Here is a 23001-nt window from a genome sequence, read left to right as displayed (position 1 = left end):
TATTAGAATAGAAGCTTTATTAAAATTCGCAACATAAAACTTTTCTTTTTGTATTTTAGTTAAAAAAAGAAAAAGAAAATTATTTTGCATTTTCCAGATTACGTTTATTTAAAATTAAAATCCAAAATCGCAAAGAACTTATTTCGCAGTCTACTATAATAGAAAAGTTTTAAGAACGACGCTAAGAAAATAATATCGAAAGAACGATGTACAAAATTATTTTTCAAAATTTTGCGATCTTTGTATCTGTAATCTCGCGTAAATTTTTGTAAGAAATCAATCTTAATGCAATCAAACTGTCAGAGTTTCGGAAACAACAAATACTAGTAGGGCAGTCCTCGAAATTAAGGATCGTACAGCCAACGTATGAAGACATACAATCAGCCAATTAAAAATAAATCACTCAACAGTGACAGCGAATGAAGCACTTCTGTCTGGAAAAATTGAACGTATAGAGCGTTATTAAATTTGTTGCAGTGAGCAATGAATCAACCGATGTACATTGGAAACTGCTTTTATTTCCAAGGAATTCTTTTTTACGAAAATTCACTTCCAAAAATATCATTTTTAACGATACCGACGTTTCCACGATGCGAAGATGATCACGAGCATTTTGTATTAAAATTAATTTTTTTTGATTCTGAATATTCGAGTGCTACTTTTAAAGATTCTCCAACATTAAAATATATATAAATACATTTTCGAAGTATTCAGTAAGAGTTATTTGGTGTTTCTTCGAATCGAAAGTAATATCTTCACCCAACACTATAACGTACCGTGCAATACTTCGAATACGACGTCTCAGTTGTCAATTAGTCAAAAATCGTCTAAACTGACCAACTCCATAAAATAAAGAATAGAAAATTTATCAAAAACATTGTTTCGACACTGATTTATTCATTGATAAAAAATTGACTCGAGTTTGTGAATATACAGGCTAATTTAAAAAGAAGAATCACTTCGGCGATAAACCGAAAACTTGAAAACTCGGTAACTTGAAAACGACACAACTGTGTTTCGACAACATTCATTTCACGCGTAGACATCTTCCCAAATGAGAGATTATGCTACTTTCTAATCCAGATTATACTTAACTTTAAAGTACTTTCTTAAACCAAGATCCATTCGAACGAAGACACAAGCGAAAGCTTAAAATACTGTATCGCGTGAAATAAATTCTATATTCTCGGTTCGTAGCTAAATATCGGTAAATGGAAAATATACGTATATATTCAAATTGTTACACGCGGCGGTCTGAAGCTACATATGTATCCAATTGGATACATAAGGCGGTCAGCATTCTACACGTAAATATTCTCTCGCTACAGTAACCAGAGAATTTGTATCGTGGGTGGACGGATCCTATTTCGATCTCGCCAATAGACGGTGAGAGATTTTCTTCGAATTAAGACAGGTGTCACGGGTGAATGAAAGGTTGGCGCTTGACGCACATCCACTTTCGACGAAGATCCTGTGATGTTAATGGATTCTTTCGTTGTGTCGACAAAAGGGCGCGTCTCGATCGAGGGTGGTACTTCCTGTTTTCTTCATCCCTGCTTTATGCGCGACGATTTCGCATATATATAAGACTCGTTAACGACGGAACGATCGTTCAGTCGAAGTCCCATCGCGCATCAGTCGCAGTAATATGAAGATCTTGATCGCCTGCGTGAGTAATGAGAAATAATAGGCGAAGTAAAAAGTTCTGAGCGTTTCATTCACTTCATTTCGACGATGAAATTAACAAAGTTAGAATTTTCGGATTTGGATCCAACATGCGCCGTTTCGTTCGATAACTATTGTCCATTTTTAAGGTAACTTCGTAATTCCGCGATCGAGGAAGTCCTCGTCCCTATTGTAGGTAAAATACTAGACCAGCTCGTTTTCACGAGTCTCTCTTGAAGTTATTTTTTTACCATGAAGAAAATTTTTCAAATGCTTGAAAAGGTGATAATCGCTCGGTGCCAGGTCTGTGCTATACGGGGGGTGCGATATAACCTCCCATCCAAGCTCTCGGAGCTTTTGACGCGTCGTTAAAGATGTGTGCGACCTGGCGTTGTCTTCGTGGAACGCAACACCCTTCCTATTGGCCAATTCTGGACGTTTCTCGTCGATCGTCTGGTTCAATCTGGTCAGTTGTTGACAGTATAGGTCCGAATTGAGCGATTGGCCCAATGGGAGCAGCTCATAGTGGAGGATTCCCTTTCAATCCCACCAAACGCACAGTAAAACCTTCTTGGTCGTTAAACCGGGCTTGGCGATCGTTTGGGCCGGCTCACCGCGCTTGGACCACGATCTTTTTCGCCTGTTGTTCTCGTATGTCACCCATTTTTCATCCCCAGTCACCATCCGCTTCGAAAATCGATCGATTTCGTTACGCTTCGGCAAAGAATCACAGCCATCGATTCGCTCGAAAAGGTTCTCTTGCGTCAATTCGTTTGGTACCCATACATCGAGCTTCTTCTCGAGACTAGCCTTATGCAAATGGTTCCAAACGGTTTTCTGGCTAATCATCAGTTCCTGGGCAATGAAATAAGTGCTCGCGTGCCGATTCGACGATTTCCATAATTTTATCAACATTTTCAACGATTGGCCTACCAGGATGTCTCATCTTCGACGTCCATATTACCAGAACGGAAGCGTTGGAACCACAGCTTTGCTGTTGCATTCGATATTATATTAGATCCATAAACAGTACAAATTTTTTCACCGTTTGCTCCGTTTTTTCCTCTTGGTCATAGCAGTACTGAACAATGTACCGAATATTTCTCTTCTTTTACCTCCACCTTGGAACGCTCTAACACACAACTGGATTCACCAAACACGAAACTGTCAGAGAACTTTTCTCAAAGCGTTATACCTCAGCCTTTAAATTATTTAAAGAAGCCTTCAAATCTCAGTATAGAATTACAGGATGCAACGTATACATCGTGAGATATAGCTCCCTGAAACCATCTAACGAAAAACGCTCAAAACTTTTTACTTCGCCTATTCAAAATGAAGCTTAGAAACCGACCGATGACAATTATAGTGTTTTTTGTTGATTCAGATGATACTGCACGAGTTACGAGTCGCGGAATCGTTGCTGACTAACGACCCATGGCACGAGGAGTACCAGCAACAGCTGGACCTGGAGACGTCCCGAAAGATAGGCGACGTTCCCTGGTACGGTAAGCGTTTGCTCGACGAGCAAACCGATCAGCAGAAACGAATGGTCGTCGCTGTCGATCACCATCACCAGAACGAAGATTCGCCGTGCGTACACGTCGTGACCAGGGTACGTTGAAATCTTCCTTCCGTGAACGAAACGAACGCAAATCTCCTCGTCAGGGTATTACAATCTATCCAAACGTAGTCCGATTCTACTTGGAATATGTTCGCAGTCCGTTTGTTCCTGTCAGACGGAATACGACATAGTGGACCTCGGAGAGGGCCATTACCCAAGATACCTGACTGCTTCGCGTTGCAAGCCGAAAACCTGTCAAAATAAATTTCGTTCCTGCAAACTGCTCAACTACACGGTAACACTGTGCTCCATTTTGAAAAATTCTAGTTCCTTTCCACCTTCTTGGAATAATACGTTTTAAGCCTACCGTCCGAGAAAATCTGAAAGTTTTTAACCCTTTACGGTCGTATGTCTGCTCTCAGCCACCACAGCAAGGAACCATACTAATCTTATACTTTATTCAACTATTAGTTTACACTTTCTCCGAACGAATCTGAATGTCTAAAGAATCTGTTCACGAACCAAGTGTAAAAATATAATTTTTACATAAAAACATTACATTAAAATACGTTGTTGTATGAACATGTATATCTAAAGTTCGCGAAAGAATTAATATATCTTGTTTATCCTTCATAATCTTAAATGTTACGTATCACTGCTTTTTCAAGGGAAATTACGACACCAATGTCCAAATTTAATACGATCGCAAAGGGTTAATTTCCAATTTTTTGGAAATATTCACGAAGATAAACGCTCAAATCATTTGGATGATCTGCAGAAAGATTGTTTCGATTGTCCGGAGAATACTCTACTCCTTTGTTTTTCTTTTTCCCCCGTAGGTGTACGTGTTGAAACAACGTGAAGCTAACGAACTGCTACCGGAGGACCAAAGTTCAGATGGCAGCGTATTGCAAGAAGCACCGCTTCCAGAATCTCTGCGTTACAAGTGGAAATTGAAACCGTTATCGATGCCAGTTGCCTGCGTGCTCAACACGGGCAACAAACGAAATTGACCGTATTACCGATCACAGGACTGATTATCTCGCGCGTACTTTCCCCGAAACGGAACAGTTGTTCTTTACGCCATTTTCTATTGTGAACTGTCCCCTGTTCCGATATCGTGTAACCTTTTCGAATCGTTGCATAATTAAATTTACAACATGATATACAATGGAATAAAGAACATAATATATAATATATAATATACTAGAAACTAAAAAGTTGTATGTACACGTAAACCATAATAAAAGTTTTGTCATAGGTATCACAGACATATTCTATACCAAATCGATAGAGATCTGTTAAAAAAAATCTCCCGCAAATGTGACTTTGACCATATTCTTCAAGGTCAGATTCCTTTACGATTGCAACATATTTTATTCATCGAGTGCATCGCTGAGCAGTGATCATCGAATAGTCTCTGATTGCCCCAAAATCGTATAGCAATTGATCTAGAATTAAGAGAGCGCCATATATCTCGATCAACTCGAAAGGGATAGATTGCAGGAACGGAGTAAGACAAAGAAAATACAGCAATTTCGTGGAATCGGGAACATAATCGATAATCAATGTACTCTGGACAAATATCTGCTGCTGGCTGATGTTACATCGTCGACTTCGACAATGCGTGAGCGTGAATGCTTAATTAACCATCACATGGCGCTGTCTACTTCTTATATGTATACCTTGGTTCTTTCAAATCTATTTCCCTTTCTTATTGCTCTGACGTCATTACGACAACCACGCCGTTCACATTTATTCAATAATTGTAATTGGAAAACTAGAAAAACTCAAAAGTCATTGTACCGAGACTACTATATAAACTCAAAAGTCATTGTACCGAGACTATTATATAAACTCAAAAGTCATTGTACCGAGACTATTATGTAAACTCAAAAGTCATTGTACCGAGACTATTATTGGACTAACGAAATTCCCTATTGAGTCAGTTACATTACGTTGGCACATTATGCAACGGATTCGCATAACAGCCAACGGATTTTGCAACCGAGCAAATACCTTTGATTTAATATTACTTTAAAACAGGCATTATTCGAATAAATTTTCATTCGCCCGTTATCCAATAATAAACGTTTTAGAATATTTTTCCTGCGTTGGAGATTTTCTCTAACAGTTGGTAGAGCGTTCGCAACACCATGTGGGTGAGGTATATGTATAAAGCAAAAGAAACACAACACTGTTTACATTCTATGTTTAAGAAAGAGTATATCGATTATTGTGCTCCTCGTGTTGCTATTATTAATAAACTCTTATTATTGGCATTTGTGTTGTGTTATTTGCACATCCAACATTTACATAAATTAATCGCCACAATCTTTAGAATGTTCGATTCTTGTAAAAATATTAATTATGGAATTGAGTTTAAATCGAAATTGCTAGAATTGATAAGCTAAAAAAATCAAGTGCTACCAGATTAATTCAAAAATCGTTTTTGAAAATAATTGTTTTGCCGGAATGGAGATTTCCAACAATTGGTAAATATCTGCTAGTTGCCAGTGGCAACGATACTTAATGAGAGATCAATAAATCTATGTACTCACTTTTCAATAATTCTTTGGAAATATCTAATAAAAAAAAATGTAGAAGCCCAAGAAAAATACTCGCTTTTATCGCAAGAAAAGGAATGAAATCCATATGTAATTCAAAAAGAACGGAATCTACACTTCACGAAAGTTTGAACGAATCGAAAATCGATTTTTGACTAAAAGAATCGATTTATGTCAGAATCAACATTATTGAATCGATTTAAACAATTGGTAGCCCTCTAAAATCATCAATTTTCTAGAAAATCGATTTAAAATCAAACATCCCTAGAACTTACTAATTTAGTAAATGTGTCGTATAGTTTACTCTCGTTCTGAATAGCACTCGCGAAAGTTATAAACACATAAAAGATATCATATTTTATAAGTTTTGAAGATAATAAATTTGTTAAAATAAATGGCTACTCTGGAGGATAAATCTATCTGGGAAGATGGAGAGGTATAAAATACAAATTTATATTATAAGGTTAGGGTAGAATGACAAGCAATATAAATGAACGCATACAATAAAAATAATTATATTGTTATACATGTTAATGATTTATTATACTTTACTAATGTATAAAATGTATTTTATAACTCGTAACTTTTAATATTAAATATCAGAACAATAAGTCATAACTATTCAAAATCTTTTGTAAGAACCACTTCTGAAAGAAATTATGTGGTAAAATCTTTTGTAGTAAAAGGTGTACTTTTGATAGTAATAAAGAAAGTATTTGTAGCTTAAAGTGTATAAAATTAAATGGTTTAAAAATGTATATTATTAATTAATAATCTGAAACATTGTAAAATAACAGTCATTATATTTTTCTATAGGAGACTTTAGGTGAAGATGTTTTTAGAATGTCCACAGATGAAATTGTATCGCGTAAACGCTTATTAGATAATGAAATTAAAATTATGAAGAGCGAAGTAATGCGCATTTCTCATGAACTTCAGGCACAAAATGACAAGATCAAAGAAAATACAGAAAAAATTAAAGTAAATAAAACGTTACCTTACTTGGTATCTAATGTTATAGAGCTATTAGATGTTGATCCCCAAGATATGGGAGAGGAGGATGGCGCAGTTGTTGATTTAGATGCCCAAAGAAAAGGCAAATGTGCAGTTATTAAAACCTCTACTCGCCAAACATATTTTCTACCCGTAATTGGTTTGGTTGATGCTGAGGCACTAAAACCAGGCGACTTGGTAGGTGTCAATAAAGATAGCTACCTTGTTCTTGAAACATTGCCTGCTGAATATGATGCGAGAGTTAAAGCTATGGAAGTGGATGAGAGACCCACTGAGCAATATTCAGACATTGGTGGCTTGGATAAACAAATTCAAGAATTAATAGAAGCTGTTGTCTTACCCATGACACATAAAGAGAAATTTGAGAACCTTGGTATTCAACCTCCCAAAGGTGTACTTTTGTATGGACCACCAGGAACTGGCAAAACTTTGCTAGCCAGAGCTTGTGCTGCACAAACAAAATCGACCTTTCTGAAACTGGCAGGTCCACAACTTGTTCAAATGTTTATCGGAGATGGTGCAAAATTGGTAAGAGATGCATTTTCACTTGCAAAAGAAAAAGCACCTGCAATTATTTTCATTGATGAATTGGATGCAATTGGTACAAAAAGATTTGACTCTGAAAAAGCTGGTGACAGAGAAGTACAACGTACTATGTTGGAATTATTGAATCAATTAGATGGATTTAGTTCAACTGCCAATATCAAAGTGATAGCAGCCACAAACCGAGTAGATATATTAGATCCAGCGTTATTAAGATCTGGTCGCTTGGACCGAAAAATCGAATTTCCACACCCAAATGAAGAAGCCAGAGCCCGTATAATGCAAATTCATTCGCGAAAAATGAACATGTCTCCGTATGTTAATTTTGATGAATTATCGAGATCTACTGATGATTTTAATGGCGCACAATGTAAAGCCGTGTGCGTAGAAGCGGTATGTAACAAATTTATACACTTAAATTTTGTCATTTTATTTTAGAGTTAATAATTGTATTTCTCTTTTTTTTACAGGGTATGATAGCATTAAGGCGTAATGCGACTGCAGTCACACATGAGGACTTAATGGAAGCCATTAATGAGGTCCAAGCAAAGAAGAAAGCTAACCTGAACTATTATGCCTAATATGCTTTATTTGATGATTTGTGTAATAAGATACTTTCTCTATTGAATAAATACAGAGATAATTACAAAATAATTTCAATAAGGAGTGTATGAGGTTTGTAAAATAGTCAGCTCAACATATGCATACTAAATAACATGGGAAAAACATTTTTACAGTTTTTTATTTGTGAATTTAAAGAAGTCTTAATTGGAAATGGAAAAACAATTTTTCTACTTCATGGAAAATATTTTTTATTGCTCTGTATATTACCTTGTTTCGATCTACATACTTCATAGAGAATGCTAATAGCTTAATTAATAAAGAATTTATATAAAAGAAATGTGAATAAATATTTGATTTATTTAAGTGTCTACTTTTACAAATCTAAATTAGTTCCTTCCAAATATGACATTCTTAAATGGACAAAATTCCTAAAACATAGTTAACTAGTTTTTGTTGCAAATTATATTATTTTCAATACTTCAATTTTTACAATGTGAAACACAAAACTTTCCTAATTTAAAATAATCATATATAATGGAAATAAAAGTTCTGTTTAATAATGATTGTTTTCTTTTTCATCGTCTTCTGTGACTTCTCTTCTTTATTCTAAACAAAATAAACAAACAAATTAAAAGTTTATAATCATAAATATTTTAAGTATAATTACAGATAGAATATATCTTACTTCTTTGGTCCTTTTACAAAACACCAATCAACAGAAATAGGTTGTCCTAAGACTTCTTTTCCATTTAATGCTTCTTTTGCTGCTTGAGCTTCTTTAAATGTTTCATACTCTACCAAAGCATATCCTTTTAGAAATCCTGTCCTTCTGTCTAAATTCAAGTGTAAATTCTTAATTTGTCCAAATTCAGAAAATTTGTCTTGAATGTCATCTTCCTGTGCTTCTTCGTGAATCGAATTTATGAACAAAATCCAACCTTCTACAGCTACAAATACAAAATGGAATTTTGTAACTATACAATTTTTTAAATGTACTAAAGAACCAATCTTTAAGAAAACAATTTACATGAAAACTAAACTTTATTTTGAAATTTCTTGTACAAAAATATTATCCTTATAATCTTTAAGGTAAAACGATTAAGGAACTTTCTTACATCTTTGTGGCCCCGGTTCGTCGTCATCTTCCTCCACAATGTTCATCGACTCATAATGACGAACATCGTCGCGAGTGGAAACTAATTCTGCGCCGTGTCCTCTACCTTTCCTCCTTTTCGCCTTTTCCTTCAAACGAGCAATGCCCTCTGAAAGAAATAGATAACAATATTTTCAAAAACTATCGTTAATGTTTGTAAGAGATATTTTAAATATACCCAATAATGAATCCAAGAATACAGCAGAGGAGGTTATATAAAACAAAAAGGTAACAGAAACTTACGATCGCCTTCATCATCTACTTCAAATTCTTCCGCATTATCAATGTCTAGAACGTCTGCCATAACTAATATTTATATGTTTTCTTTCAACATTAATTAATACCAAAGCTTGACAATAAAAACCGTGTTTTTGACTTGGTACTACACACAATACAAAATACAACTGGCTACAATCCCTACCTACAGTCATTGGCTATAACTTAGCTAGACAGGCAACTTTTTTACTCTGCGCTCTATTTTACCCATAAAATAGAAATTGATATTATAGGATATAAACTAAAGATTGTTACAATTTCTTAGTATATAAAACGGAATTAATAATGAGAGTAAAAAGGTAACAGCATTTTGTAAATTTTATTTTTCATATTTATATGTGACCAACAGATTTTTTTATAAAATCCATTTTATTAAATTTATCATACATCATAACACCGGCAATTGTATTTGCTAAAAATGTATAAACAACTCTTTTACGCTTACATGAAGTATAGTTACAAAAACATCGATAGTTAATCGCGTTTCAAATGTTCACAATCGATCTTTTCATACTTCGCGAAAAATTTCGTGCTAAATTTCAATTCATAATCAAACTGATAAATCATGTAACACCAATCATCTTTTCAGGCAATTCCTCAAAACATGTAACTCAACAAGAAAAATGACGTCGTTGTCGTGTAAAAAATATGATTACACAATTTCACCATAATTATTCAAGTTCAATACTTACAGCCAGAATAACTATCTATACATAAAATGGCAACTAAATCAACAGATAATAAACCTCCATTAAATTCATTAGAAGAAAAAAATGACGAAAAATTGGAAAAGAAACTAACTGTTCTCGAGTCACATGGCTACTCCATAGGAAAGACAATAGGTGCAGGTTCATATGCAACCGTAAAAGTATGTTATATAGTAAACAATTTGATGAAAATTAATAAGTATAAAACTTATAATAAAAATTAGTAATTAAGAAAATGACAAAAAACTGTCATTAAAATATGTAACGCAAAGGTTGCAAAATCTGATCGACATGCTTGCCAAGTAGCAGTCAAAATCGTTTCAAAGTTTCAAGCACCCGGTGAACACTTAAGAAAATTTCTACCGCGGGAAATTGAAGTTGTTAAAGGTTTAAAACATCCAAATTTAATTCGGTTTCTGCAAGCAATTGAAACAACCCACCGGTTAGTTGATTTATTATATTTTTCAAATACTTAAAAACGTGATTGTTTCAAAAACCTATTTTATTAATAACACCTAATGATTACAAATAATTAATATCTAGCGTATACATTATCATGGAATACGCTCAAAATGGTAGTTTACTGGACATAATAAGACGTGATACGTATATTGATGAAGTGCGTAGTCGTAAATGGTTTCGACAATTACTAGAAGGGATCGATTATTGTCACAGACGTGGTATAGTTCATAGGTACAAAATTGATAAATTATACTCACATCGTACAGTACAGTCCCAGGCTAGCGCGAAAGCAAAATCTACATTATTAAATTTTCAGCGAAATCTTCATAATTAAAATATATAAGTAACACTTTCATTGCAACATGGTCGTATCAAGTTTTTTTACTGATATATTTTATCATATTCTATAAATCACAAAAGATTTATCAACAATCTATTAATGAGCTACAATCCCACGCCAGCACGGGTCTTGGCCCTCGTGCTTGTATTAAAACCAGATATGAAAAAAAGAAACAAATTTTTCACAGATTTTACATTCAGTCCTCAAATTATACTTAAAATTCTGTTCAATTTTAATTTTAATTGCTAACGAAATATGTCTATTGAAAGAAAATATTTTATAGAATGTCATCATTTCAAATGTAAATTTATTTCCCTGATCTACTAGTCTTAAGATTCCTTTGTAAGATACAATTGAAAGTAACTAGGTCAATTTGCTTTAGGGATGTGAAATGTGAAAATCTTTTAATGGACCAAAATTTCAATATAAAATTATCTGATTTTGGATTTGCACGTGGACAAATGATACCAAAAGATGGTATAACTCCACTCAGTGAAACATTTTGCGGGAGTTATGCTTACGCGTCACCTGAAATATTGAAGGGAGTTCCTTACCTACCTCAATTATCTGATGTATGGTCTATGGGTGTAGTACTTTACGCGATGGTTTATGGTCGATTACCATTTGATGACACAAATTACAGTCAACTTCTAAAGGTACCCAGGTACATTAAAAAAAAGACAATATAAAATGACGCGATATAAAATTTGCTCTCCTATAGCAATACTTATACTTACATAGAAATTCTGTTATACTAGTTTATTTTCTTTTTGCAATATAGCAAGTACAAAGTAAAGTTACGTTTCCAAGAGAACCAAGGGTATCTGAAGCTTGTCGTTCGCTTATCTCACGAATACTTGTACCGCAACAAACAAGATTACAAATTGATAATATAAGAAATGATGTTTGGCTTGTTGTATCATTGGTTACAGCTCAAACTTCTACTAGTGGTACATTAGTGGTAAATATTTTATGATTTTTATTTTTTACTATAGTAATTGTGAATATTTACTAGTTAAGTTTTGTGTATTTTTTAGGATGTTTCACATTTAGTGTCACAGAAAAATAAAACAATGAATGAAATGAACAAAGGAATTAATAATGGAATAACTGATATTGAATTGTAATCATCGAAGTTTGATCATCAAATTTGAATGATATGAATTAAGCAAACAATTGCTTGTACTTGAAATATATTACAAATTTAAACTGCCACCAAATATTATTCCTGTGATTTCCCATCTCTTAATTGACATTAAAATTATAACAATAATATGGCACCTTTATTTGTATTCGTTTCTCAGTTCGTTTTTCATATTTATAAATAATGTTACTTTACAAAGTACAATAATTGGTGTAGTTGCATTATGCAATAATCTGCTCCAATGCTTGACAGCCATCAGAACCTGTCTAAATGCATTATTTGAAATATGCACAGTACATGGTACTGCACTTGTGAAGTCACATCATAGAATGATACTTAGCAAATATAAGCAAAATGATTGAACTCATCACAAAAATACCAGGGGCAGTTACCCTATGGATATTCTCTTCATCATCTGCAAATGAATTATATATTTTTTCAAATCAATTATACAAAAACTTAGAACAAATAAAATTGAAAATTTTTGAGTATAAAAATTATGAAGCAAATATAAGAAAAAACTACAAATAATGTTTTAGAAATAATTTTCTTCTGCATTCATTTAATGTATACCTATTTTTTAAAGAAACTGCCAATATTAATGTTTACTTCTCTGTACAAAAAAGGTTTTTCTGATAAAAGCTTCACTATTTTTTCTGTACAATTATTATCAGATAATAATGTTTATATTTACTATTGGTATCTGCTATTTGTTCCCATCCTAAGCTGCGTTCAATGGCCATTTTCCATTGTGAATACAACATATCACGTTCTATATCAAATACAATTATGATTTTTATATATTGAATAAATGCAAAGAATTTAATTTTTCATTTACCATTTTCTGTTATTGAAGGCAAAAATGTATCATTTGGTATGGCAGTATTTATTCTCACATCCCATTTACGTATACCATCTGCACTTCCTGCAGCTATTGCAACTCCAAGTGCAGTAGTCTCACACATCAAAGGCCTGACTTTCTTGTAAAATTGTCCATGTAATCAAATATTTATTTTATTTATTTACTTTCTTTATATATAAAACAAACACTTTTTAAGAATTGTATACATATAATTTCCCTTACCAACTGGAATTCCACAAATGTCAGCTTGCATTTGCATTAACAAATTATTATTAGTCATCCCACCATCTACTAGTAATTTAGACAAGGTTAATCCAGTGTCTTCTTTCATTGCTTCTAAAATATCTTTTGTCTGAAAACAAACGGCTTGCAACGCTGCCTTTATAATATGAGTATAATTAGTGTCTTCAGTAATTCCACATATAACACTGTAATGACAATACTTTGCAACAGATATGTGACAGTAACATTGTTCAAGATTTTATGTATTATTACACGCTTATATAATTACAATATTATACTATTATTCTATTTACCTCCTTGCATCTTTTCTCCAATATGGAGCATATAATCCAGCAAAAGCTGGTACAAATGTAACACGGTTATCGCCAGGAATCTGTTCAACAAGAGTTTCACACTCTTTTACATTTGATAATATTCCAAGATTATCTTTTAGCCACTGAATAACTGCTCCAGCTATGGCTACAGAACCTTCAAGAGCATATACAGGTGGTGCTTGTGGTCCTAGTTGATAAGCAACTGTTGTTACTAGGCCATGGGATGAATCTACAATCTTCAAAATTATTTATGAGTACTTTATCTCTGAGAAAATATTTTCCTAAGATTTCAAATTAACCTTACAGCAGTTCCAGTATTATATAAAAGAAAACAACCAGTGCCATAAGTACTTTTTGCCTGTCCTCTTTGCAAACACATTTGACCCACCAATGCTGACTGTTGGTCACCTAAGCACTATATGATAAATATTTAGTTATTTTTGTATCTAATTATAGATATATTATTGTAAATATATAGTGCAGCTCAATAATTGTAGTACAATTGAGAAGGGAGTCTAGAGTAGTAGACTCTCTTAATTATGCAAAATTCATACCCCTGATATTGGAACCCCAGCTAGAATATCGTCATGAATATAACCATATATTTCTGATGAACTACGAATCTCTGGTAAAATTTTCAATGGTATATTAAAAAATGATAACAAAGTAGGATCCCATTTTAAAGTTGTAATGTTCATCAGCATTGTTCTTGAAGCATTTGTGACATCGGTAGCATGAACACCAAAATTTGTTCCTCCAGTTAAATTCTATGGTAAACAAGATCTTCTCAACTGTTTTTCATAAAAAAATATCAACTATTAATTAAACTCACCCAAATTAACCAAGAATCAATTGTGCCAAACATACATCGATTTTCAACTAGTGCTTCATGAACACATGGGACATTCTCCAATAACCATTTTAATTTTAAAGCACTGAAGTATGGACTAATTGGTAGACCACAAAGTGGTTTCAAATAATTTTTATTGTGGTTACGTATTTTCTTTAATATATCATCTATAATAGAAGTGGTTCTCATGTCCATCCATACTAGAAAGTAGTAGATTAAAATTTGTTTACACCTTAATATTACAATTACAAACAAAAGGAAAGCCTAATTTTAAGTACTACCTATAGCATTATATAATGGTTCTCCTGTAACAGAGTCCCATACAACTGTGGTTTCTCTTTGGTTTGTTATACCAATCGCAACAATATCGCTAGGATCTATAGTAAGCTGCCTTAAATTAAATATAGTTTGATTAAGGCATTCCCTAACTGCCTTCAATATTTCCATAGGATCTTGTTCAACCCATCCTTCTTTTGGACATAATTGCGATATGGAAACTTGATGATATGTTAATACTTCAGCTGTATTTGCAGCAAACACCTATAATATGCAAATACTTGACATAAGTTTGATTTTATGAATTTAATATAGCATGGAAAAAAGAACAAGTACAATAATAATTACAACAAATTATACGTAATTCAAAAATTTATAAAAATAACTCAAAATTCAAATTTTAATTATAATTAGATTAATTGTTAACAAACAATGATTTATCAATGAAAATATATTAATTTTGTAACAAATGGTTGCATTTTATATTACAAATATATACTTTCTTGTAGAATTCTTGATAAATTAGAAATAATCAAAAAATCTTAATATTACAAATAATTAATAAAATCCTAGTACCAAAAACCTAGCACTGCTTGTTCCTTCATCGATTGCACCGACCAAGGGTCCATATCTACTCGTCGACTCATTTTTATTCATTTCATAAAGACTTAACCAAACGCTTGTCAAGAATCGCCCACTTTTGTTTATCCACTATCAACCGGTAGTTTAAAGTACCAAATGTCGTAACCATGAATGCAAAATTAACAATGGAAATCTCGAAGAAACATGATGCTGAAAGGTTAGATAACTATAGAATACATTTGGTAAAAATAAGTCCCTGAGATCGCGTGTAAGTACGTTGCTGCCACCTTTTCATTGATCGTCTTCTCAATGAGTAACAGAAACTTTTATATATTGATGCACGTGACAAACTGTCCGACTACCAATTTTCGTTTTTAAATATAATTGACATAGATTGGTATACTACTATTTAAAAAAATGGTGGCGATTAATTGAATAAACTGTTTCATGAACTATATTACACTCTGAAGCCGATCCACAGAGAAAAAAATAGTGGTAAATAAAGTGTTCTGATTGGATCATGAAAATGCTTTCATAGAACGATAGAGAACAAGCATACTACCACCTAATCATTTTCTCTTTCTACGACCAGGAACGTACGAATTACGCTCCCCTTCCCTTGAAAATATAATAACTAATTTGCATCATCTATCGAAACGAATGAATATATTTTCTGGAAATATATACATTGCTATTGCAATTTTTAAACTCAATAAAAATATACTATGAAACATATAGTTACCCAAAAGAATTTTGCTTTCAAATAACGACAAAATAATGTATCGTTCGTAACTTAAATAATCAGTAGAAGTCATTCATATATATCTAGATAATCTTAATAAAATTGTGCAGGTTTTATACTATTAATTAACGCAATTATTTTTAAAAATTTACATGATTCAGGAAGATTGAAATTTCTGTAAAATATGGCTACGTAAAAGAGATCCGATAGAGGGCACCCAGTGTATGCATACGCAATCGTATGCCTCCACCTGAGGCGAGGGTAACATCAAATTTCCGTTCGCGTTCCAAAAAGTGACAACGGTTTCGATGTGCGGCTTCGTTGTACTTTCATCGTGGTCAACATCCCTACTTGTCATGAAGGCCTAAATGGCGTTGGCATCAAGACTCGCTTGCCGTTTCGCTCGCTGCCAATCGTTCGAACAGAGAAACGAAAATTTCAAGTCAGTGCTGGCAACTTTTTACGTTTATTATAACGCTTCATTTTGACGAGGAACGCAGGCAAATATTTTGTTTACCGTTCCTCATACACGTTATTGTTAGGGTTATTGGATTTTAGCGGTTACTTATCGATGAGGCCGAAGAACGGTATGCTTCGTTGCATGCTAGACGAACGCTGCCCCTTGGACGCCTTGTCACGTTATTTATTGCTCCCTTGCTTCATACAGTGAATCGTCGGATACGTTATTGTTCGATGATACACGATATCAATGGATGATTTCTTGTTCGCGGTACACGGCGTGTGCTATTACATAAGAAATCATTCTAAAAATTTGATTTTCATACACGTTGATCCTATACGTAGAATTTTATCATGAAAATGAAAAATTATTCCGTAAAATGCCAAGTATTGTAACATTCGCAACCGTCCTTTTTTCTAGGCTAACGACATCCACTACTTTCGCTCACTTATTAGCCTTCGTAAAATTTATTAAACACAAATAAAAAACGTTTATAATTAATATAGAAATATTCTTTACTTATAAAATATTACTAGGAAATAAAAGGATTTATAAAATAATAATAAAGAAACAATAGTATAACGTTAGTATGTACAATAAGGATGATCACATTAAAAATTGTCCACCTGTTTTTATTTCTAGAGTTACACATTAACTTAAAAAGTATATATATTTAATACTTTGTTGAAGATTCTCTACTACTTTCTATAATCTAGTCTATTAGACATTGATTTTACAAGGATTTTATATAGTTGCTTAAAATTTTATTGCATTTTGTCAACAATGCATTTTTTAAATCTTATTCATTTCTAATCCGATGTTATAAAATTCCAGTTTTTAACTTATGCCATACATTTTCTATTACATTTAAGTCTGGAGACTGAGGTAGAATTCCAATGACTTTAGACTTATTATACAATAACTATTTTTTATCTTGATAGTATTAAAATGTATTTAAAATGCCCAATTTTTCAGTACTTTTCTTTAATAAAATGAAGTTTGACTTCCATGGCAGATATACATTCCTATATAATAATGGATCCATCACCGTTCTTTATAGGCGGAATAATATTTTCTATATATTTTATTCAATATTAGATTTTTTTTAGATTATGATTTCCATCAGAAATGCTTATATTAAACTTGCTTTCATCTGCAAGAAGTTTCAAAAGTTTTAAACAGAAGAATCTATATTCATGTATTTTTATATAAATTCTAGCAGTTTAGTTTTGTTTTTTGCACTCGTGAATAGTTTGCATTTTATTAATATAATATTACCTTTTTTTCAAAATTCTTTAATGTTTTCTCACTGAACTTCTTTGTTTAAATATTTTTCTATGTTTACAACAATTTTCGGTGCAGTTTTTTAGAGTCTCCTTTTATTTGACCTAAAATACACCTTTCATTGTAACTATTTAGATCTTTTAATTCTCTGTACTATAATTCGACCTGTAATCAGCATTCTTGCAATTTCTTTTTATAATTTCTCCTGATTATAATTGAAATATTACAAGTTTTTATTCTTGTATTGTTGTTTGCTTTGTCCTATCTTCCAGATGGATGATTTTTAATGTGATTTATTTTTCTTAGATGTCACAAGAAATATTAATTTTCATTAATTTTTATAGAAAATTATATACTATTTTGTTACATATAATCATACAATAATGTATATAAAATATTTTTGCGTAGCTTGTAAATGTTGCATGTATATATGTGTCACGTTCTACGAACAAAATTTGGAAAAAATAGATCGTGAATGATTTTTAGTGAATGCTCTGTTAATTTTTTTATATTATACTTTTTTATAAATAACCCAATATTATTATGTCCCTTCATTGATTTAAAGAAAATTACATTATTAAATTTAATGTTCAATGCTATAAATATATTGGTAGGTGTGTATTTTGTTCAATTAATTAGAAGTTTTATAGTTAAATAATTGCAAGCTTGTACTTTAATGTGTATATTATTTTTGCAGTTACCGAAAAGATGACGGCTGATTCAGAGAAAGACAGTACTCATTGTTTAATATGTAACAGTAAAGTTGGTGTGTCTACTAGGAATAGTATACGTATTTTTAATGAAAATTCTGTTACATCATCAGAAAAACCACTTATAGATACCATTTGTATTGTCTTAGAGACAGATCTAAATGCAGAAAATGTACATTCTCTTGTTATATGTAAAAAATGCTATAAACTATTTAATGAGGTAAATAATATTAATTTCTATGCCTTTTGTAGTTATATGAAAAATGTTAAAAGATAAATGATACTTGTAGATAGACGATCTTGAAAGTAGATTGACAGAAGTAAAATTAGAACTCTTTAATAATTATAAGAAAACTGTAACAAAAATATCTGATATGCAAAATGAAGATGATTATAATGATCACGATTATATAGAAAATACAGAAAGTCAAGGCACAGATATAGAAGTCAAATATTTACCGAAGGTAATAAAATAGTTTTCAAATATTTGTATTAAGTTAATAATACTTTGAATTTCCCCAATATAATTTGTTGAAGGATGAGCAAGAAACTCAAGACGTGGAAGGAGAAGAAAGACTAGAAGAGGAAGAAGAACCTACTTGTGAGACAGAGGAAATAATTCTTAAAGTTGAAGCAATACCTGAAACAAGTACTGCTGAAGAAAGAAAGAGGATAAAAAGATCAAAAGTTGCAACAAAAATTGAAACTTTTTTGGGACAAGTAACAAATCTCTGATTGTATATACTTTCTTTATTTTACAATTTCTTGTTAATTATTTATTTTCTTTTAGCTTGTAACTAGAGACGGTTCAACATATACCTGTTTAGTATGTACAAATGAAGATGATAAAGCTGTTGGAGATGCTAAAACTATTATTGCACACATGAAAAATGTACATGAAACTCGATTGTACATTTGTGATATATGTGGAGATGATTTTAGAAAGAGAAATGAGCTCTCTGTTCACCTTGATGATCATGTTGCTAAGGAGGAGGGTGACTTTCAATGTGAAATTTGTAATAGAATATTTAGTAATCTGCGGTTGTTTAGGATTCATAAACGAATACATTATCCACAAGTGAAATCATGGCCATGTGAAACATGTGGGAAAAGATATAGGTAAATGTAAAGCATATGTTTTAAATTGTATTCAAGTAAAGAAATTTTATTACATCATAATTTATGTTATTTTTGTAGCTCCAGGAATTTATTAGAGGAGCATATTAATACACACACTGGAGTACGTCCTTATGTGTGTGAGAATTGTGGAAAAGACTTTGCTTCAAAGTATACATACAAAGCACATGTAAAAACGCATGAAATACGACCTCGTCCTTATGAATGTTCACAATGCAATAAAACATTTTTGAGCCAACAGAATCTTAATCAGCATGAAAGGACTCACAATGGTGTAAAGGAATATATTTGCCACCAGTGTGGTATGATTTGTTTATCCATGTCTTTCTTTTTTTTATTTTTAGATATTTCTTATGATTTATGCATAGTACTAAATTTATAGGAAAAGCTTTTGGCTCGCCACATAATTTAGAAGTTCACAATATAGTACATACAGGTTACAAACCATACATATGTAGAATGTGCGGTAAAGCGTTTGCTCGCAAAGCTGAAATCAGAGATCACGAAAGGACACACACAGGAGAGAAACCATATCAATGTGAATTTTGTGGAGCCACATTCAGGTATATTTATTCTTGGAATTATTAGTTATGAAGAACAAGAATACCTTACCAGATTTTATGAACTTTTAGTCAAAGGTCGAATCTACAATCTCATAAACGTGCAACGCATTATAATGATAAACGATACAAGTGTGATGATTGTGGAAAGGGATTTAAGCGACGAAGATTGTTAGATTACCATATAAAAGCAGCGCACACTGGTGAAAGACCATACAAATGTGAAATATGCACAGCAACATTTGTTTACCCTGAACATTATAAAAAGCATATGCGTATACATACAGGAGAAAAACCTTACCTCTGTGAGGTGTGTACAGTGTAAATTATTTAATTATTTGGTATTGACATAATAATTCCTCTTGGAATGGCATCATGGAATTTCAGGTTTGTGGTAAAGCATTTAATAGCAGAGACAATAGGAATGCACATCGATTTGTACACAGTGACAAGAAGCCGTACGAATGTTTGGTATGTGGTATGGGTTTTATGAGAAAACCTTTGTTGTACAGTCACATGCAAACTCAGGTGAAATGCTGCATTATTTGGAGACAATAAAGCCGTGCGTTTCTGTAATAACTCGAACACTGATGTACATTATGCTTTTTAGGGTCACTTGAATGATACTATCGTAGTTAATCAACCGCGTCTCACTACAGAAGACGATCAAATGATAACAATTCCTAACGATAATGTAGAGCTTTTAATGGATGAAACTGACAATGATCAGGTAATTAAATGCATTCTTTTTTTATTTTAATAATGATAACAATACGCATTAGCATAGTGAAATAAATAATTTTCTTTATATTTTCATCATTTTTTCAGTTAGAGGAAACAGAATTATACGTGACTGAATTGAAAGATCATGTTATTATACAACAACAAAATGAAGATCAGATGTACAATGACGAAGATGTATTAAACATTTCAGCAGAGGAAAATGTTACAGGCGAAGAAGTAGGTCATCTTGTGGATGAGGAGGTAGGTATATGTTATTATTGACTTTGAAACATACGTCACTGAATAAGTATTCTAGCCGAAAATGCAGCTTAACATATCGCGTATATATTACATTTACATTAAAATACTATAGAAGAAATTGAAAACAACGTAACGAAAATTAAATAAAACTTGTGTGTAATATCATGCTAATGTAATTTGTTTTTGTATCATAATTTCATAATGTTCAGATGACCTTCGCCGAAAACGAATCAATGGAGTGCAAAGCCGAGGATTCAGAGCAAGTGGAAGAAGTGTATAATTATAACGAAAGCGAAGACGGAGAAACGATAGTTGTACCAACTACCTCAGAGTACAAAGAAATGGGAGAGGAGAAGAATGCAGTTCGATTAGTACAGATTCGGTTTCCTACATCGGTTGGTGGGGAAGGTCGGAGTTGGTTAAGCTTAGTACAAAATACGTGAAGTTTTGTACTCTTATTGTTATGTACTGTAGCTTGCTAATCACGTGATCGGTGATCGCCTCTTAATAGACCTCTAATGACAATGTATGCGTAATGATGTACGTGAAAGAATGGATGAGTTTTGCCTTATACAGTATGCAAGTGTCATGTTCAAAATGACATGAGCCCAACCTAATTACATAATTATACAGTAGTTTTGTATTTAAATATGTTCTTGTAATTTTTAAAGAGTAACTATACTATTCTTTGATTGAATAAATATGCGATTGAGTCTTTGGACTCGATTAAATTTGTTTGATTGACACAAATGCGAGAAACTTAAATTGTGTCCGCACGGTTTTTACCTAATGTTACCACTCTGTATATTTTTTGTTTTATTCGGGAAAGACTTTTTGAATTCGAAGTCGGATCGTTTCCAACAATTGGTGATTGGGTGAGATCGAGTGATTTTTACTACTTATTTTTTTTAGTGAGCGTGCAAGGTGATATTCATTTTTTTTTTTTCGTATGTAATACATATTCTTTTTATTACACACTGTAGAGCTGTACCTGTAACTGAATACTTTAATGGAAGAAGCATAACATTGAAAACATTTTCTTTTATAATTTCTAATTGAAAACAATTTCCCTTGAGTAGAATACGAAGAAATAATTCACAGTGATAACATCAAGTAGGATACCCTGTGTAGTTCTTCACAATACAGCCAGTCAGTAATATAATTTTAATTGTAATTTAATTCTTTTAAGTCGTGTTTATGTTTTTATTCCTTGATTTTTGATATTTTATAGACTTCACTGCGCATTGATAATAAATGCGAGATAAATCAACGAGAATTAGAAATTAATTTCACAACAAATTTGTAAATAATTTTATGTTTGTATGTTTCTTGAATGATCCTTAATCTGGAATGAAATGTAGTACGTACACCGAACACAACACATTACAAATATATTTTCCTGACTTTAATAAATTTCTGTATCCATTTAACATAAATATAACTCGCATTACTTAACAAAGAAATTTATTTGTTGTTGAAATGTTAAAAATTTCAACCTTATGAACTTGGGTAAGAATTGTGACATACATTTCTAAATTGTAATACTATATAATTTTTGTGTTTGTAATAACTCTTTCAAGTTAATCTAACTGTCTGATAAATATCACATCAAATTCAGGATAAGAATGCGTTACCTTATTATTTTTGTTTTGTTTAGAATTCATGCATTAGTAATGTGTTGCGTTATTTATAAACACTTGGTTAAAAAGGATATGAAGTTAATTTTTGTTACGAGTAAAGAATGTCATTAACTTTCTAATTTCTATGTATTATTAGTTATGTAAAATTCTTTATAAAAATAATAACATGAATGCGTACAAATAAATGAAATTATAATGTTCTTAGATGTCGTTTCTTTTTTTCATTTCCCTTCTATCTATACTTGCAATGAAACTTAAGAAGTTAAATATTACTTTGCAGTGAATAATTAGAATTAAATTTAGAACTATTATTATAATTACAAAAGTATCTTTAACGATCCCAACGAAACGAATAGAAGTC

General features: G+C 32.1%; 6 protein-coding genes across 7 annotated transcripts; 4 read left to right on the top strand and 2 right to left on the bottom strand.

Annotated features, from left to right (window-relative positions):
• The first annotated feature begins 1627 nt into the window (after positions 1-1627).
• LOC143149836 (prothoracicotropic hormone-like) lies at positions 1628-4413 on the top strand. Its single transcript, XM_076317555.1, has 4 exons — positions 1628-1669; positions 3050-3277; positions 3384-3521; positions 4066-4413. Exons 1-4 carry the CDS (start codon positions 1649-1651, stop codon positions 4237-4239), a joined length of 561 nt encoding a protein of 186 aa, XP_076173670.1. The 5' UTR covers positions 1628-1648; the 3' UTR covers positions 4240-4413.
• Positions 4414-6071: 1658 nt separating this feature from the next.
• On the top strand, positions 6072-8080 carry Rpt5 (26S proteasome regulatory subunit Rpt5). The gene is made up of 3 exons (XM_076317553.1): positions 6072-6229; positions 6610-7743; positions 7821-8080. Exons 1-3 carry the CDS (start codon positions 6188-6190, stop codon positions 7929-7931), a joined length of 1287 nt encoding a protein of 428 aa, XP_076173668.1. The 5' UTR covers positions 6072-6187; the 3' UTR covers positions 7932-8080.
• Positions 8081-8353: 273 nt separating this feature from the next.
• Positions 8354-9483, bottom strand: Tsu (40S ribosomal protein S12 homolog tsunagi). Its single transcript, XM_076317556.1, has 4 exons — positions 9311-9483; positions 9030-9176; positions 8600-8861; positions 8354-8520 (listed from the first exon to the last, which is right to left on the bottom strand). The coding sequence occupies exons 1-4, from the start codon at positions 9369-9371 to the stop codon at positions 8490-8492; spliced, it is 501 nt and encodes a 166-aa protein (XP_076173671.1). The 5' UTR covers positions 9372-9483; the 3' UTR covers positions 8354-8489.
• LOC143149835 (testis-specific serine/threonine-protein kinase 3) lies at positions 9214-12401 on the top strand. The gene is made up of 7 exons (XM_076317554.1): positions 9214-9295; positions 9933-10211; positions 10323-10492; positions 10594-10743; positions 11235-11508; positions 11634-11813; positions 11890-12401. Exons 2-7 carry the CDS (start codon positions 10062-10064, stop codon positions 11977-11979), a joined length of 1014 nt encoding a protein of 337 aa, XP_076173669.1. The 5' UTR covers positions 9214-9295; positions 9933-10061; the 3' UTR covers positions 11980-12401.
• Positions 12053-15539, bottom strand: LOC143149832 (glycerol kinase). 2 transcript variants are annotated; one of them, XM_076317552.1, is made up of 11 exons: positions 15411-15539; positions 15118-15333; positions 14547-14805; positions 14248-14465; positions 13970-14182; positions 13720-13830; positions 13395-13651; positions 13081-13286; positions 12835-12972; positions 12691-12768; positions 12053-12411 (listed from the first exon to the last, which is right to left on the bottom strand). In XM_076317552.1, the coding sequence occupies exons 2-11, from the start codon at positions 15196-15198 to the stop codon at positions 12314-12316; spliced, it is 1659 nt and encodes a 552-aa protein (XP_076173667.1). In that variant the 5' UTR covers positions 15199-15333; positions 15411-15539; the 3' UTR covers positions 12053-12313. The 2 variants fall into 2 exon arrangements, 1 of the variants encoding a protein (XP_076173667.1); XR_012992890.1 differs by lacking the exon at positions 12053-12411 and having other exon boundaries at positions 12835-12976; positions 15118-15528.
• A 548-nt stretch (positions 15540-16087) lies between these two features.
• On the top strand, positions 16088-22526 carry LOC143149831 (uncharacterized). Its single transcript, XM_076317551.1, has 12 exons — positions 16088-16307; positions 18307-18539; positions 18610-18783; positions 18857-19039; positions 19110-19438; positions 19517-19758; positions 19839-20019; positions 20089-20326; positions 20404-20544; positions 20627-20746; positions 20845-21000; positions 21210-22526. Exons 2-12 carry the CDS (start codon positions 18318-18320, stop codon positions 21441-21443), a joined length of 2220 nt encoding a protein of 739 aa, XP_076173666.1. The 5' UTR covers positions 16088-16307; positions 18307-18317; the 3' UTR covers positions 21444-22526.
• Positions 22527-23001: the final 475 nt, after the last annotated feature.

This window comes from Ptiloglossa arizonensis, chromosome 8, assembly GCF_051014685.1.
Source record: "Ptiloglossa arizonensis isolate GNS036 chromosome 8, iyPtiAriz1_principal, whole genome shotgun sequence".
NCBI classification, from domain to species: Eukaryota; Metazoa; Arthropoda; class Insecta; order Hymenoptera; family Colletidae; genus Ptiloglossa; species Ptiloglossa arizonensis.
The sequence above is the reverse complement of the archived record's forward strand: the minus strand, read 5'-3'. Positions and strand labels throughout refer to the sequence as shown.